The sequence below is a fragment of the Hevea brasiliensis genome, chromosome 6 (assembly GCF_030052815.1).
Source record: "Hevea brasiliensis isolate MT/VB/25A 57/8 chromosome 6, ASM3005281v1, whole genome shotgun sequence".
Lineage (NCBI taxonomy): Eukaryota > Viridiplantae > Streptophyta > Magnoliopsida > Malpighiales > Euphorbiaceae > Hevea > Hevea brasiliensis.
This window is the reverse complement of record NC_079498.1, coordinates 101,505,926-101,520,662: the sequence shown is the minus strand read 5'-3', so window position 1 is coordinate 101,520,662 and position 14,737 is coordinate 101,505,926. Positions and strand designations below refer to the sequence as shown.

The window sequence follows — 14,737 nt, the reverse complement described above, 5'->3', positions numbered from 1 at the left end:
GATATCTGGACTAATCACAACTCATGTCTTCCAAGTATAAATATTTTTTCAAACAACCTAATAAGGTATGTAAGCCCTATCTCAAGAAGCTACTCTATTCTTACACTGAGGAAATAGAAAGCCAATAACTCTCACTTATATTAGAGAGAGCAAGAGAGTCCCTTATGTTCCTTAATCACATATTGATTTAACCATCGAAGGCTTCATACCAAAGACCTCTCCAACAATAATTTTCTCTTCGTTTTGCAAGATCCAATATATCTAGTACCACAAACACTATATGGCAAGCTCTCAAGATTTGCAGATTTTGAGACACCAATTACCACTATTTGTGGGCAACGTCTGAACATTTTTCTCCAACTCCTGAAAAGGCCAATTGCAAAATTGTGACCATTTCCAACCCATGCAAGCCCTACTAAGGCTTCTCCTACATCGAAATCCGTGATATTTATGAGCCTCGCAAACCATGTCCCTCTAAGCTGCTCCTTTTTTTTTTTCTAAGACTCTAAGCTACTCCCTAAAGCTACTAAATGCAAGCTTTAACTTACAAGAGTATACTCTTTCACCTACAAGAGAAACATGAAAACATGCAGAGGCTAATTTTAAGAGAAAGAGATTAATGTCCCAAGACTAGTTTCCCAAAAGAAGGAGATTAATGCCTAAAGGCTAAACCCTAGAGAAAGACAAAAATGTCCTAAGGATAAAATCCCTAAGATGGAGATCGACACCTAAATAGTTGTCTCAAAAAAAAAAAAATGGAAAATCGATGCCTATAAACTAAGTCTAAGAAAGAGAGACTAATATCCATAAGACACCACTTGAAGCAAAATAAATCATTGTCATGATGTTTTTGACTCCATACAGATCGAGCAGTCATTCACCAAAGCAAGCTTATCATCTTAATATCCCCAGAATGGATGTTTTGCTTATAGAGAGCCATACCATCAAGATGAACAACTCTTTAAAGGAACAATTGATACGAGACAAAATACACGCGCCACTAAATGATGACAGATAAAACCTTGAATTGTTTTTAATAAAGACATTAATGTTCAACTTAAAAGTTTCATATATGGCTGAAAACGAGAAAAACCTAGCATGAATTGGCACTCTCAACTTTGACTCTTCTATCTTTAAATGACATTGGCCAATCTGGAAAGTTTAAATATTAGGCTATCAGAGACCTACTTGATAAAATTGTATTAAACACTCTCTTGAGAATCCTCAGTGGCATCACTCCTATCTACGCCATAAAGGTTCGGCCTTCGCTTTCTCTCTTCATTTTTCTTCTCTCTCTCAACTTAGCCCACACTCTCTCTTTTCTTTTTTTTTTTTTTTGGCTTTTTTCTTTTCTTCCTGTCCATTCTCCTTTTGGAGAAATCTTCACATGGTTCGATATTTGTGGCAGCTCGGCCGCCATGTTATAATTATCATTTGGTTTAAAAATTTTGTCCAAAAAAAGTTTAAGTCTAAAATTAAATTATATTATTATCCCTAAAAATTTTTAATATTATTCTCCTTTTGTAACTACCTACACCTGTTTCCTTCGATTTTTCCTTCTTCTTCTTCTTCTTATTGTTATTATTATTAAGATTTTGTAGTATCTCTAACTTATTAACCTGATTTTGATACAACATAATGATCATTAGCTAATCAGATATAATAGATAGCTATCAGATTGAAAAAAAAAATGTTATCAAATTTCCAATTCCTCAAAGGAGACGACTCAGGTTGAGCACTTCAATTCGTGAAACGTTTGCATTTCAAATCGCTTGAAACGCAATTTAAGTACCATATCCGTATCATAATTCAAGACATATTGCGTTCCAGGTAATTATAACTAATATAATATATGATTAGTTATGCAATAAAATTATTATAAGATGCAAAGGTGCATTATTGAGTATTACTAAATTGCCTAGTAATTAGTCATCTTGTGTTAGCTCATCTGTCTTATTGGTCTATTGATTTGTCTTTTTTTATACATATAAAAATTTTAAAGAAAGGACTAAAGGGATCTTGCCTTAATGTTTGCTATTTATTTTCTTCGATTAGATTTGGCTTGTTTCTTCGAATGGTCTGTAACCTTTTGTTAAGTTTTTCCACTAAATTTAGTCTGATGTCTTTTCAACAAAATTTACTTTTCTATAAAAAAAATGACTATAGCCTCATCCTTCAAGAAAATTTTTCTTTAAATCCAATTTATTATAAACTCAAGACATAACGTATAATTAAGATATAATATATATTATGAAACATATATATAAATTTAGTAAGACTGATATATTTATTTTTTAAGTCCACGATCAATTATATTCAGATAAATTATTTTCCATCTCCATCCTATAATTTGTATTCCACTCAATAATAATAATAATAATAATAATAATAATAATAATAATAATAAAGTTTCTCACTCTGAATTCAGGTCGCGAATGAAATCTACAGGAAAAGATTTTTGGGTTTTATTGTTGGAGAAGCACGGAGAACAACTTAATTATGAAGTAATTTTTACTCTCATATGAACACAGAAATCTCAAACCCATAGAAACATCATTAATTTCTATCAAGAAACAGACTCATAACATTTGCATCTGGAAATTAAACCAACTGGTGCAAAAGGTCTGATCAAAGACCACAATAGGCTTTCAAAGTACGTTGGTGTTTGCGACCTTCAGCCGTACCAAAGAAATAATGAATCATACCAACATGATCGAATGGTTTATACTTTAATGGATTCTCTTCATCAATTAATTCTTCTGGCACTTGTATTATCCCCTTGATGAATGAAAATAGGCCCAGCGAGCATCTTGTTTCCTTGTACTTCATTGTCACTCTGTGGTCACAAGCATCTATTCTATCATTGCTCCATCCCTATAAGCCAACCCAAACAGTCTCAAACATGTTATGCTTCAAAATTATTAGTTACTTGGGCACTTTGAAAATGACAATTTATAGTTTTATACAAACTTTAAATTTTAGTCTCTTACCATGATTGCTTCGCCTGCCATGACTACAAAGGTTGAAGGAGCAAAGTCTACACTAATCCACTCTCCATTCTTTGCTTTAACTTCCAAACCATTAACATGACTCTGATGAATTATGGTAAGGAAGCTTTTGTCGGTGTGAGGGTGCAAACCCATACAGCTCTCATTTTCTTGGGGAGCTCGATATTTGAGTATTCGCAAAAGGTAAGTGGTTGATTCTATGTGGGAGTCATAGTACTTATTCTCTAAACCATAGTTGTCGAATATCATCCTCACCACCATTTCATGTAGCTCTTTCACCGCCTTTGAGAACGAATAAACAGTTTGGCTATCCAGCAAGTGAACATAAATCGTTAAATATAAACAAACATCCAAGAATTCTTTCTAGAACATAATTTGAAAAATATGACTAATGTTCCCGTAAATTTCAAGAATTGAAATGAAGTACTGCTATAAATACGGGTTCTTTCAAGAATTGAAAGTAGAAGGATAGATTTGATGTTATACCAGAAATGATTGTTTCCAGATGGCCACATAGTATTTGTGAACTTGTCAACTTGTTCCTTAACTGTGACATAATCTATGCCAAAACTTTCATAAAGGGGTCGAGCAGGCAGTTGTCCATGGTAGCCAAGGAAACCGTTAATATTCCTGATCTTGACGTCAGTAGGGAGATGAAACAATTCCTCTGATACATCAAAGATGGCTTCGTTAAGTTGAGAAGAAACTTTATTGTACTTTGCTAGAAAACACCCATGCTCTTCAAGTGCGCTCCATATTTCTCTGCATACGCTAACCCAAGAACTTGTGCCAGGCTTCAAGTCGTCGCTAGTGAAATCTATGACTGGAATCTTCGCCACTGTAACGGAACCCATGATAGTAGTTTTTCTTTCCTTCTCTCTCTTTCTATGTTGATGATTAAATGTTTGTTAGTTATGGAAAGGGAACATTGCCTTATAAAGTGAATTTTATTTGGTGTAACTGAAGATGATAGAAAACTTCAAATGCACATAAAAGTAGTACTCTTCTCTCACAGAAAAATAGATCTCCTTTACTCTTCTCTCACAGAAAAATAGATCTCCTTATAATATAGAAAGTGGATTTCATACATAATTATAATTGTAAGAGATAGTGCATATACCGTGAGTGTACTTAATAATCTCTGTGGTGTAACACACTAAAATAAATAGTTCTAAAAGAACACACTAAGATAAATAAGTGCTAGGTATAAAATTTTTAGATGTTTTATTTAATTTTTATTATTTTATTTTTTATTTTTTATATTACAGAAAATTATATATTATACCAATGATCCCGTGTAAAATAATATATATGAAATGACAAGTTAATAAAATATAAATAAGTTTATTTAAGTGGGTCCTATAAAATATTTCTTTGTTTATTTTTATCTTGAGTTTTTCGTTCGTTAAAAATTTCGTATTTAAAGAACTATATTTTTTTTAATTTTAACTTTTATCTCTATTAAATACTACAATAAATATTTATATAATTTTCTAGATAAGATAAAGAGTAATTTAGTTAATTATTAGTATATTTTTATAAAAATGAAGTTATTTAATTATTTTCTTAATCACTGTATAAAATAAATAAAAATAAATGTAGTAGTAATAACTATCTCATGGTGAGTTCCAAAAATTATAACTATCTCATGGTGAGTTCCTAAAAATATAACTACCCTATAATTTTTTTTAAATAATTTAAATAACTATAATAATACATTTATTATTTTTAATTAATTTATTATTTCATGTAAATTGTTTACGAAAAATTCTTGTCTAAATTCAGCCTATTATAGATTTAAGATACAAATATATGGAACTTATATATTTAATAAATAAATTTAATCATACATCTTATATCTTAAATCTGTGATGAACCGGATTTAAACAAGAAAAATATAATTATTTACATGGAATCATTATTTTATCAAATAATTTCTCATATATTTCATAATTTAATGAGTTATAGATTATTTATTTATTTTATAATTATTACGATATTGACTCACTCCACTAAATATTTTGTTAATAATTTTGGCTATTATATTAACAATGTTAATTAATTATCTGCTATTGGCAATTATAAGGTATATGTGGAGGCTTAATTTATTCTACTTGTTATCACTAATTTATGCTTGCAACTTCCCATTAGTATTAATTAGTAAAATTATTCATTTTTTTAATTGATTCTAATTAATTAGAATTTAAATCTAAAACTTTATAATTTTGAGGAAACTATTAAATTAATATTTATTAATAAAATTATTTAATTTAATTTTGATAAGGTTAATATTTTAAAAAAAAATTGAATTTCATCTAATGGAGTACAATTATTATGATGTTAATGTTATTATGATGTTATCAAATAGAGAATAATGAATGTTATGTCCCACAAAATTAGGAAAAATATATATGCTAAAAACAATAGGGATGTCCATAGGTGTAAAGGAATTTAGGCCAAATTGATTCCTTCCCTTAAACAAGACATTGGAGTCCCTAATAATGTCATGCCCTAGTGATCTAATCATGGGGATCTTAGAATAAGTTATGAAATGATTTTACAATTTTATAATGAGAGAGATGCATGCATGCATGCATGCTCTCTTTAAGTTAAATAATTAATTACAATAAATAAATAAATAAATAAAGCGTCTGTTTTTATTTTTTTTTTTTTAACTAATGAATTACACCAATCAATACAAATTATATTTGTTTAATCAAGTAGGTAGGGATTAAAAAAGTGAGGATTTAAATTGGGATCTATCAGTGAGTGATATGTCTTTTAATTACTTGATCAAGTTAGACTAAGTAATTAATCATATTTAATCTACAGAATATTTTAAATTAGTTATCTCATCGGTATTTATTAGTTATTTTAATTTTATTTTCTTTCTTAATTTTTAATGAAAAAATTTATTATGAATTTTCTTTATTATTTATTTCTTATTTATATTTATATAAGTATAATAAAATTGGTCTCTAAAATAAATATACTCAAAGGTGATAAGTGGCACTTTTTTTTCATTTGCCAATTTTTACCTTATTTTATTATTAATACTATTTAATATATAATTTTTTAGTTTCTTAAAACTTAGCATTATTGTTATTTTTATTTTTAACAATAATTATAATTTATTTGTTAAATAAAATTTATTTATCTTCGCATTTTTAGTAGTTAATATGTGATTTTTTAATTTCTTAATACTTAACATAAAAATTTAAATAATATATATATATATATATGAATTATAATTAAAAGAATACATTTTTATCAATAATAATAATAATAATAATAATAATAATAATAATAATATTTAATATGTATATTTTTATATTAATTGTAGTTAACAAAAATTTATTAAAATTATTATTGCTACTAACAAATAGGTAATTTTTTTTAATTTCTTAATGCTTAGTATAAACATTTAAATGAAATTAATATACACCTATATTTATAAATTATAATTGCAAAAAATGAATATTTTTATAATTAATAATAATTAATTTCTAATATGTATATATTAAATTAAACAAAAATTAATAATAATAATTAATATGTACATAATAATAAATAAATATTTACATTTTTGCTATAAATAATAATTTAATACGTATATATTAAGTAAAACAAAATTTATTTATAATAATAATAATAATAATAATAATAATAATAATAATAAATACATATATTTTATCATTAACAATAATTAATACGTATGTACTAAATAAAATTTATTACTTTTATTGTCATCGCTAATTAATATGATTTTTTAGTTTTTTTTAATACTTAGTATAAAAATTTAAATAAAATTAATATATATCTATATCATTTTAGTTTATCTTATATTAATTATTTGTTAATAATTAATATGTATATATTAAATAAAATTTAATGGTCTCTTTAAATTTATAGTCATATTATTATTACTAATCACTTATATATGAGACTTTTGATTTCTCCTTAATTCTTAATACAACATCTATAATTAGATTTTAACATAAAACTAAGTTATGATAAAAAGATAAATAGGCTAAGGACAAATAAAATGAAAGATAATTAATGCATACAACAATGAAATATAAAAATTTATAATCGCAAGCATATATTAATGAATAAATATCATGTAAAATTACTATTGAAAATATAATTCTATTAAATTTTAAAAATAAAAAGCCAGTATAAATTTAAAATCATTATAAATATCCATCATTAAATGTTAAAAGTTATAGTTAAAAAAAGTATATGGGTATTGTAAGTTTTTATAAATATTTACAAGGTATGGTTTTAAAATTTATGATTTTTTATATTTTCAAAATTTAAATATTATATTTTATTTTTCATTTTATTAATAATTCAAAAAGTATAATATATCCACGCAACACAGAGTAAGTATTTAATTAAGATAAAAATAAGTTAGATAATTTTAGATTGATCAACTTATTAATATATAACAATTCAAAATAAAATTATACTAAATATAATTAGATTATCTAAAAAAATAATTAGATTATAGAAAGAAACATTTTAAAAATAAATCATTCATCTTGCTAAATTGATATAACTTAAAATATTAATTCAATAGCTTTATTAATAATTTTGTTAAGAATTTAATTTAATTAATTTTTTTTGTCAATTCTCAGAAGTAAAAGAATTAAATTTCTTTTAATTTTAAAAAATTATTTTTAAATAAATAGAAATAAGTATGATTGTGTGATAATTTAATTGAATTTTTTTTTACAAATTATTTATTCCAAATAAAACTATTGGATATTTCAATTTTAAAGGTTTTATATATATATATTCTCAGAAGTAAAAAAATTAAATTTCTTTGAATTTTAAAAAATTATTTTTAAATAAATAGAAATAAGTATGATTGTGTGATAATTTAATTGAATTCTTTTTTACAAAATTATTTATTCCAAATAAAACTATTGAATATTTCAATTTTAAAGGTTATATATATATATATATATATATATATATATATATATATATATATATATATATTTTTTTTTTTTTTTTTTTTTTTGCTCTAACTCATATTGCAATGGCAGAAAAAAAAAAGAAATTATAATTTCAATTGATAATCTTATTTTAGAAGCTCCTTTCTATAAGGTATTTTAGTATTTTTAATCGATCTATAACTATCAAATTAATGAAATTATCAAAGATAAAAACTATTAAGAAATTAATGAATACATAATAAATTAATATGCATGCAAGAAATGTGACGCCCCTCACTCGTTTACAGTGTAGCCGAGTAAAGCGTGCCACATTCGATGTCGGAGCACCCTGTCTTATTTTGTCTTGTCCATTGTTAAGTTTAAATTTCATAGAAAATATGTGGTAAATTTTTTATTTTTATCATAATTTATTTCTGTGAAGACCCGGACAGAATCTTCTCTGTTTTATTAACATCTGGCAGGTTTCAATATTTACCTGTCAACATAATCATATTCCATTCATATTTTTCCATGTCATGTTATGTCATCAAACATTCATATAATTTACTCTTAATCATTCATATAAAAGTTTATACACAATAATTTATAATTTCATTTACAAACTCAAAATGTAATTACATGATGTTTATGAATAATAAACCAAAAGACAAAATCTAATACATGGGCTCTACCAATAAAATACAAAATACTGAGGTGACTCTGGACTGTGACAGATATGTCAAAACTCCGTTAGAACACTACTGCTACAACTAGTACTGTGGCTGTGTCTGGACTCCAATACCTACGCAATGAAAAACCAACGCGCTAAGCGAATTGCTTAGTGGTGCATAATTTTAAAGAAAAGTAACTAAATAATTAAAAATAATATCTCTATGCTTTGTTTCATAAAATCTAAGTCATTTATAAATTTCCTACACTTTGAGAACAATTAAATTTAACAGTATCTTTTCTGTTCATTTCTCATATTTCCAATCTTAATTAATTTATAACAGTGCCCAAGTTACTTATAACAGACTATAAGTGCTGGATACACGGGGGTATACTAGTTAGACAACCATATGTCTACCCTGTATACAACTGTCATATTAGACATAAGGCCAGTGGGCAGGCTTTTAAAGCCAGAAATGAAATTAGACACAATAGACAACGAGCAGGCATATAGCCTGTAGAACAATCATATTAGAGATATTTTGTCGCTCAATGATTATTCATGTAGGCAGTACTGCTATCTGTAGTCTCTAATTAGTATACCAATCTATCCAAACTATATACATAAGCCTAGGTTTACTTTGGGCAATTAAGCATTATTAATTTCTTATTAGAAATTTCAAGTCAATTTGCAGTGGAAAAGTGGATCCCACATACCTATTTCATGTAATTTAGTGTTTAGCAACATATTAGGGTTAAAACCCTGCCATAAAATAATTTATCTTATGAACCTTTTTTTAGGTTCAATTTTAATGTCTTAAATTTTCCTATCAATTTGATCAATTTGTGGCCACTGTTTGGCCATACTTCCTTCATGGAAATTGTTCCTCTATGTCTTATCTGTGTTTTCCCTTTTTGAATCATAGCATTTGGATTTCTAGAACTCAAGTTATGGTCAAATAACCATAACTGATTCATTTCCTAATTTTAGCTCTTTAACTAGGCAGATTCTAGAGTTACATATTACTAATTTAATTGAATATGTTGCAGCCACTTTTAGGCTTAGTATTTTTCATATAATTTGTTGCCCTATGTCTTATAGTCACTTAAAATTTTGAATTTCAATTTTTCAAGTTTTGTAGAATTAATTATAGCCAAATAACTGGCTTGGACTCAAGTACGTTGTACCAACAGGATTCCAGTTCAGGTCAGTGGCCTTGACTTTATTTTTAGGGTTCTTACACTCATAATTTGAGGAATGTGTCTAAAACAAAGTTGAATCCCTATTCCTTAGGTTTCCAGAACAATATGGCTCATCCCAATTGGAGTTTACTAATGGGAGATATGACTAAAAGACTGTTCTGGGGTCAAGTGGTCACTTAGGCAATTTCCAGAATTTACATATTAAGTTGACCTAGTTCCCTTGATTTTTGGATTTTGGTCAAAATACCAATATTGTATATTGATGTCTTGTGGAAATTTTCCACTGATTTCATTGCATTTGAATTTTTGTAAACCAAGTTATGGCTTTTTTACCAAAACTGGTCGGGTAAGCCTATGTCTAGCAATTTCTGGGTAATATGGTTCTAGACAGTTTTGTGACTTAAATTAGGCAAGCAATTTGATTTAATTAAAGGCATTTCTGGGCTCTGTGTCCTTCATAAAAGTTGTAGAGCTATGTCTAAACTTTCCAATGGTATAAAATTCAGGTTATTTGGATCTATCTAGAGGGAGTTATAACCATGAATGTGTACAGTTCATTTGGTCATTTTTCTGGGTTCATTGTATAGTCAACCGGATTGGGACAGTAATTAGGTTAAGTTATGGACAGAATTTGAATATGGTTTCTTCATGAAAAATGGAGCATTTTGGGTCTAATTTCACCTCCAATTAGCCTCATACCAATTGGAATAATACAAATTCAGTCATGGCTTAAAACATACACTGGATTATAAAGTCCCAAACCTACAAAGAAATGTACACTTTCAATTTCCATTTCTTCCAACTCCCAAACTACAAATTGGCATTCATGACACTTCTAAACATCATCAACTCATCTCAACAAAGTCAAATTCCAGTAATTACACAAAATCTCCAATAGTTACGTCAAAACCCTAATTCAAATTGTCAATCTCAAACATACACATGCAATCAAATTCTAGTACATGTAACTTCATCACTCAACATATAACTCACATCTACTTATTCATCAATATCACAAATCACCATTTACATGCATGAAGTTAACAAACTCCCATAGTTCCCAAGTTGCCAAATTCTAGGGTTCTCAAATACTCATCATTTTCTTCAATTTTCTTATCATACCAACTCATTTCAACATGTTTAGCATGATTAAAGAAGAGAGGTAAGATAATTCATGCACTAACCTTTAATGGACACTTCTTCAAGTTGCCAAAACTTCACCAATCTCCTCTTTCTTGACAGCCATTTGACTTCCTAAGGTGTGGGGATAAATTTTGATGAAGGGACTTATGAAGATTATGGTGAGAATGGAAGGGATTCAAAGATTGGAAGAAGGAAATCCATGGAGGAAGAAAGGGAGCAATGGTTCGGCCATGGTGAGGGTTGAAGAAGAAGAAATGTTTGAGTGGTTGAGTTTTGTCACCTTATGCCTGTATATATTTTATGATAAATTACATAAAATATTAATGATGTAATATTTATATTATGCTTAGTAATAACTCATATATTTATGTTTGATTTTCCTTCTTTTCTTTTCCCATTTCAATTGCATTTTTCATGATGTTAATTTATTTTATGTGTTTTTATCTCTCTTATTTTTAATTGACATTTAGGTCAAAATTCAACTCTGAGGTTGAAATGACCAAAATGCCCTTCGTTATACTTGTCAATTTATTTTTATCTGTACCGATTAATAAATTTTCTAAAATTTTCTGTGACGTTTTTAATGTCATTTATGCCTCAGTAAACCTTTTATTAAGTCCCGAAAATTATTTCTTAGGGTTCTTCGTGGGTCTAGGGTCAGCAACTGTCTTCGCAGTTACTTCCCAGTACGGTTACCCATTGCCGTGGCCCCGACTCCTTTAACCTAATTACATTTCATTTCTTTTATTTTCCCTTAATTTTTTTTTATTTCATCAATTTATGTCTCATTACCCTAGTTTAAGTGTAGTTCCAGACATTCTAACTGTTCAAACAAACATTAGTTGTCGAAACAGTAGGATGTACGGACTACCTAAGGTGAGGGTGTTACAATAAAATTTATAAAAAGAGCATTATATTTAAAATTTAATAATTAAATTTCTTTATGAGGCTATTTATCTACAAAAATTCATAATATTATAATTTGATATAAGCCATTAACATGATTTAATGATGCAAGTATAATTCTATGTAACTAGATACTTTTAAGGGTATTTCAAATAGAAAGATATAAAACTAATTTTTGAAATCTTAATCTACAAGCTTAAAATTTTAGGTTGAGTGGTTTCTTGATATAGTATTAAAGCTTCTTAAAAGTTTAAAATTTAAATCATAATCACCTTGTTTATTAACTGAATATTTCCACATACGATAAAGTGGGCTTATGCTTATTGCATAATAGAGAGATATAGAACTGTACAAATTTAACTTTTAGATTAAGAAGTTTTTTTGACACCAAAAACATATTCCACTAATGCAACATGATAATTATTGTACAAAGAATTCAACTTCTTCAAGGGGGAGAAGTCATCCGGATTTTAACTTTTTTTTTTTCACGCAAAAAATAAGAACTTAATTAGGACAGAAATGATGAATTAATTATTATCTAGCAAACCCATTCATTAATTTGAATTTTTTTTTAAATAAAAGCTACTAATTTTATAAATTACTAGCATCAAACAAAAGCATGTCACATAGGAATTAGTGGAGGTCTCAACCTCTACTTATTCAAATCAGACGTAGAAATAGCAGCTCTTGCTAGAGCATAAGCACACTAATTTGCTAACTTGTGAACAAAACAAAAAGAAACATTAATTTGAAATTAATTGCGCAATAATTTTTCATCCTTTAATTTATTTTTTCAAATACCGCAATAGGCCTTAACAGGACACTTGGATTTGTAACCTTCATCAGTACGATAGAAATAGAGAAGTCCAATGTGATCCAAAGGCTTGTACATCAAAGGGTGCTCCTCATCTACGAGTTCTTGAGGTAATTGTATTACTCCACTATTAAAGGCAAATAACCCCATTGAGTATCTATCAACCTTTCCATTCATGATCACTCTATGGCTAGGAGATATTATTCTGTCATTGCTCCATGCCTAAACCAAATACAAAATTCAACCAAATTATCACTACATAAATATTAGAATTAGTAATAAAAATTTTACAATAACCTTAATTTTGCCGCTACAAAGCTAACATATAATATAAACAACTGCTTCTAATGGTATATAAAAAAATATAACAATAATTATTCTTACCATTGATCTTTTTTCAACAATAATTATTATTGTCAATAACTAAATTTTTTTTTTCTGCCGCTATAATTTTGTTGGAAAATATTTATGACTAATTTTATAGAAGCAATTCATATATTGCCGCTACCAACTTATATTAATAAATTTTGTACTTTTGACGGTAAAATTTTTCACGGTTAAATCTAACATTTCTTGTAGGATAATAATTTTAGACCAATCAATCATTTATAAATTTGAGCTTTAGATTGGTAACATGTTAACTTACCATCAAGGCGTCACCTGCTATGACTACAAAGGATGAAGGTGAAAATTCTACTGTGATCTTCTCACCACTCTTGGTATCCACTTCCAAACCATTAACTTGATTTTGATGAAGTATGGTAGTGAAGCTCTTGTCAGTGTGTGTGATAAACCCCAAGTTAGGCTCATCTTCTTTCGCTGCTCTATTCTTCAAGACTCGAAGAAGGTAAGTAGTAGACTCCAAATAAGCATCATGGTACCTCTCTACTCCATAGCTTTCAAATATCATTCTGGTCACTATGTGATCTAGCTCTGCTGCAACCTTTGCATACTCAAAAACACACTCACTGGCCCAAAAATAATAATAAAAAAAATAGAATAAAAACCCATGAAGCAGATTGTACAGGCTTGACAAGAATTTAATTAAAAGGAAAAACTAGAATAAAAATATATATATATATATATATAGCAGTTTAATAATTAGTACCAGAAGTGATCATTTCCATTGGGCCACATGAGATTTGTGAAATTTAGAGTTGCCTGTCGAGATATTGCATCATCAATACCCAGGCTTTCATGGAGAGGGAGTTTGGGTATCTGTCCAACATAACCATTTAAGGGTTTCTGATATTTGTTTTGTATTTTGGTTTCAGTGGGAAGATCAAACAAGTCCTTCAAGGCACCAAAGACTGCATTGCGAAGTTCTGGAGATAGTTTCTTGTATTCTACTCTAAAACAGCCATACTCTTCAAGTGCCTGCCTGACATCAGCACAGGTTTTGAGCCAACAGCTTGTACCTGGCTTCAAATTTTCCTGGGTGAAATCCAGGACAGGAAGCTTTGGTGCTGCTTCAGAACCCATGATTCTTTTCTTTTCTTTTCTTTTCTTTTTTCCCTCTCCCTCTTTTCTCACTTAATCAATGGCAAGTTTACAGGCTCCTATTATAGAAATATATGGAGGTTGATGCTTTTGTCTCATTAGAAGACAAATTGATAATATTATCATATAAGAAGCAAGTAATTAATTAATGAATTTAATTTGGCCGTATTTGATGATTCTTTGCACTATACTTTCATGGAGGCTAGTTGGCTGGAATATGCTCAGGGTGGCAATTTGCATGATCAGTTAAGATAGATCAACAAAAAATTAGTCTCTAACAACTAAAGAATTGTGTGGTCCATCTTAATAGGGCTAGCTGAACTTTTTGGATGGTTGTTAGGAAAGAATGCGGCAATTTCAACAAATACATGATATGCATCATACAGATGCTCTTGCAAGGTTGGATAATCAATCATTATGAGAAGGGTGAAGAAAGAATTTCAAACCCTAGCCATATTTGTCTGCATTATTATAATTAAGATTCATACTTGGACAATAAATTAATTATACATCTTATAATAATAAGCAAGTTGCTTATCTTAAATCAATAT

General features: G+C 28.0%; 2 protein-coding genes across 2 annotated transcripts; both read right to left on the bottom strand.

Moving 5' to 3' along the window:
- Positions 1–2,628: 2,628 nt before the first annotated feature.
- On the bottom strand, positions 2,629–3,862 carry LOC110643932 (probable 2-oxoglutarate-dependent dioxygenase AOP1). Its single transcript, XM_021796470.2, has 3 exons — positions 3,495–3,862; positions 2,991–3,315; positions 2,629–2,874 (listed from the first exon to the last, which is right to left on the bottom strand). Exons 1-3 carry the CDS (start codon positions 3,860–3,862, stop codon positions 2,629–2,631), a joined length of 939 nt encoding a protein of 312 aa, XP_021652162.2.
- An 8,803-nt stretch (positions 3,863–12,665) lies between these two features.
- LOC110643945 (probable 2-oxoglutarate-dependent dioxygenase AOP1) lies at positions 12,666–14,213 on the bottom strand. The gene is made up of 3 exons (XM_021796481.2): positions 13,795–14,213; positions 13,333–13,654; positions 12,666–12,908 (listed from the first exon to the last, which is right to left on the bottom strand). Exons 1-3 carry the CDS (start codon positions 14,166–14,168, stop codon positions 12,666–12,668), a joined length of 939 nt encoding a protein of 312 aa, XP_021652173.2. The 5' UTR covers positions 14,169–14,213.
- Positions 14,214–14,737: the final 524 nt, after the last annotated feature.

Coding starts and splice junctions, on each gene's coding strand:
- LOC110643932 (XM_021796470.2), bottom strand. CDS start 3,862: ATGGGTTCCGTTACAGTGGCGAAGATTCCAGTCATAGATTTCACTAGC. Junction 3,316..3,494: donor TCTGGAAACAATCATTTCTG/GTATAACATCAA, acceptor CTTGCTGGATAG/CCAAACTGTTTATTCGTTCT. Junction 2,875..2,990: donor TGGCAGGCGAAGCAATCATG/GTAAGAGACTAA, acceptor GTTGGCTTATAG/GGATGGAGCAATGATAGAAT.
- LOC110643945 (XM_021796481.2), bottom strand. CDS start 14,168: ATGGGTTCTGAAGCAGCACCAAAGCTTCCTGTCCTGGATTTCACCCAG. Junction 13,655..13,794: donor AATGGAAATGATCACTTCTG/GTACTAATTATT, acceptor TTTTTGGGCCAG/TGAGTGTGTTTTTGAGTATG. Junction 12,909..13,332: donor TAGCAGGTGACGCCTTGATG/GTAAGTTAACAT, acceptor TATTTGGTTTAG/GCATGGAGCAATGACAGAAT.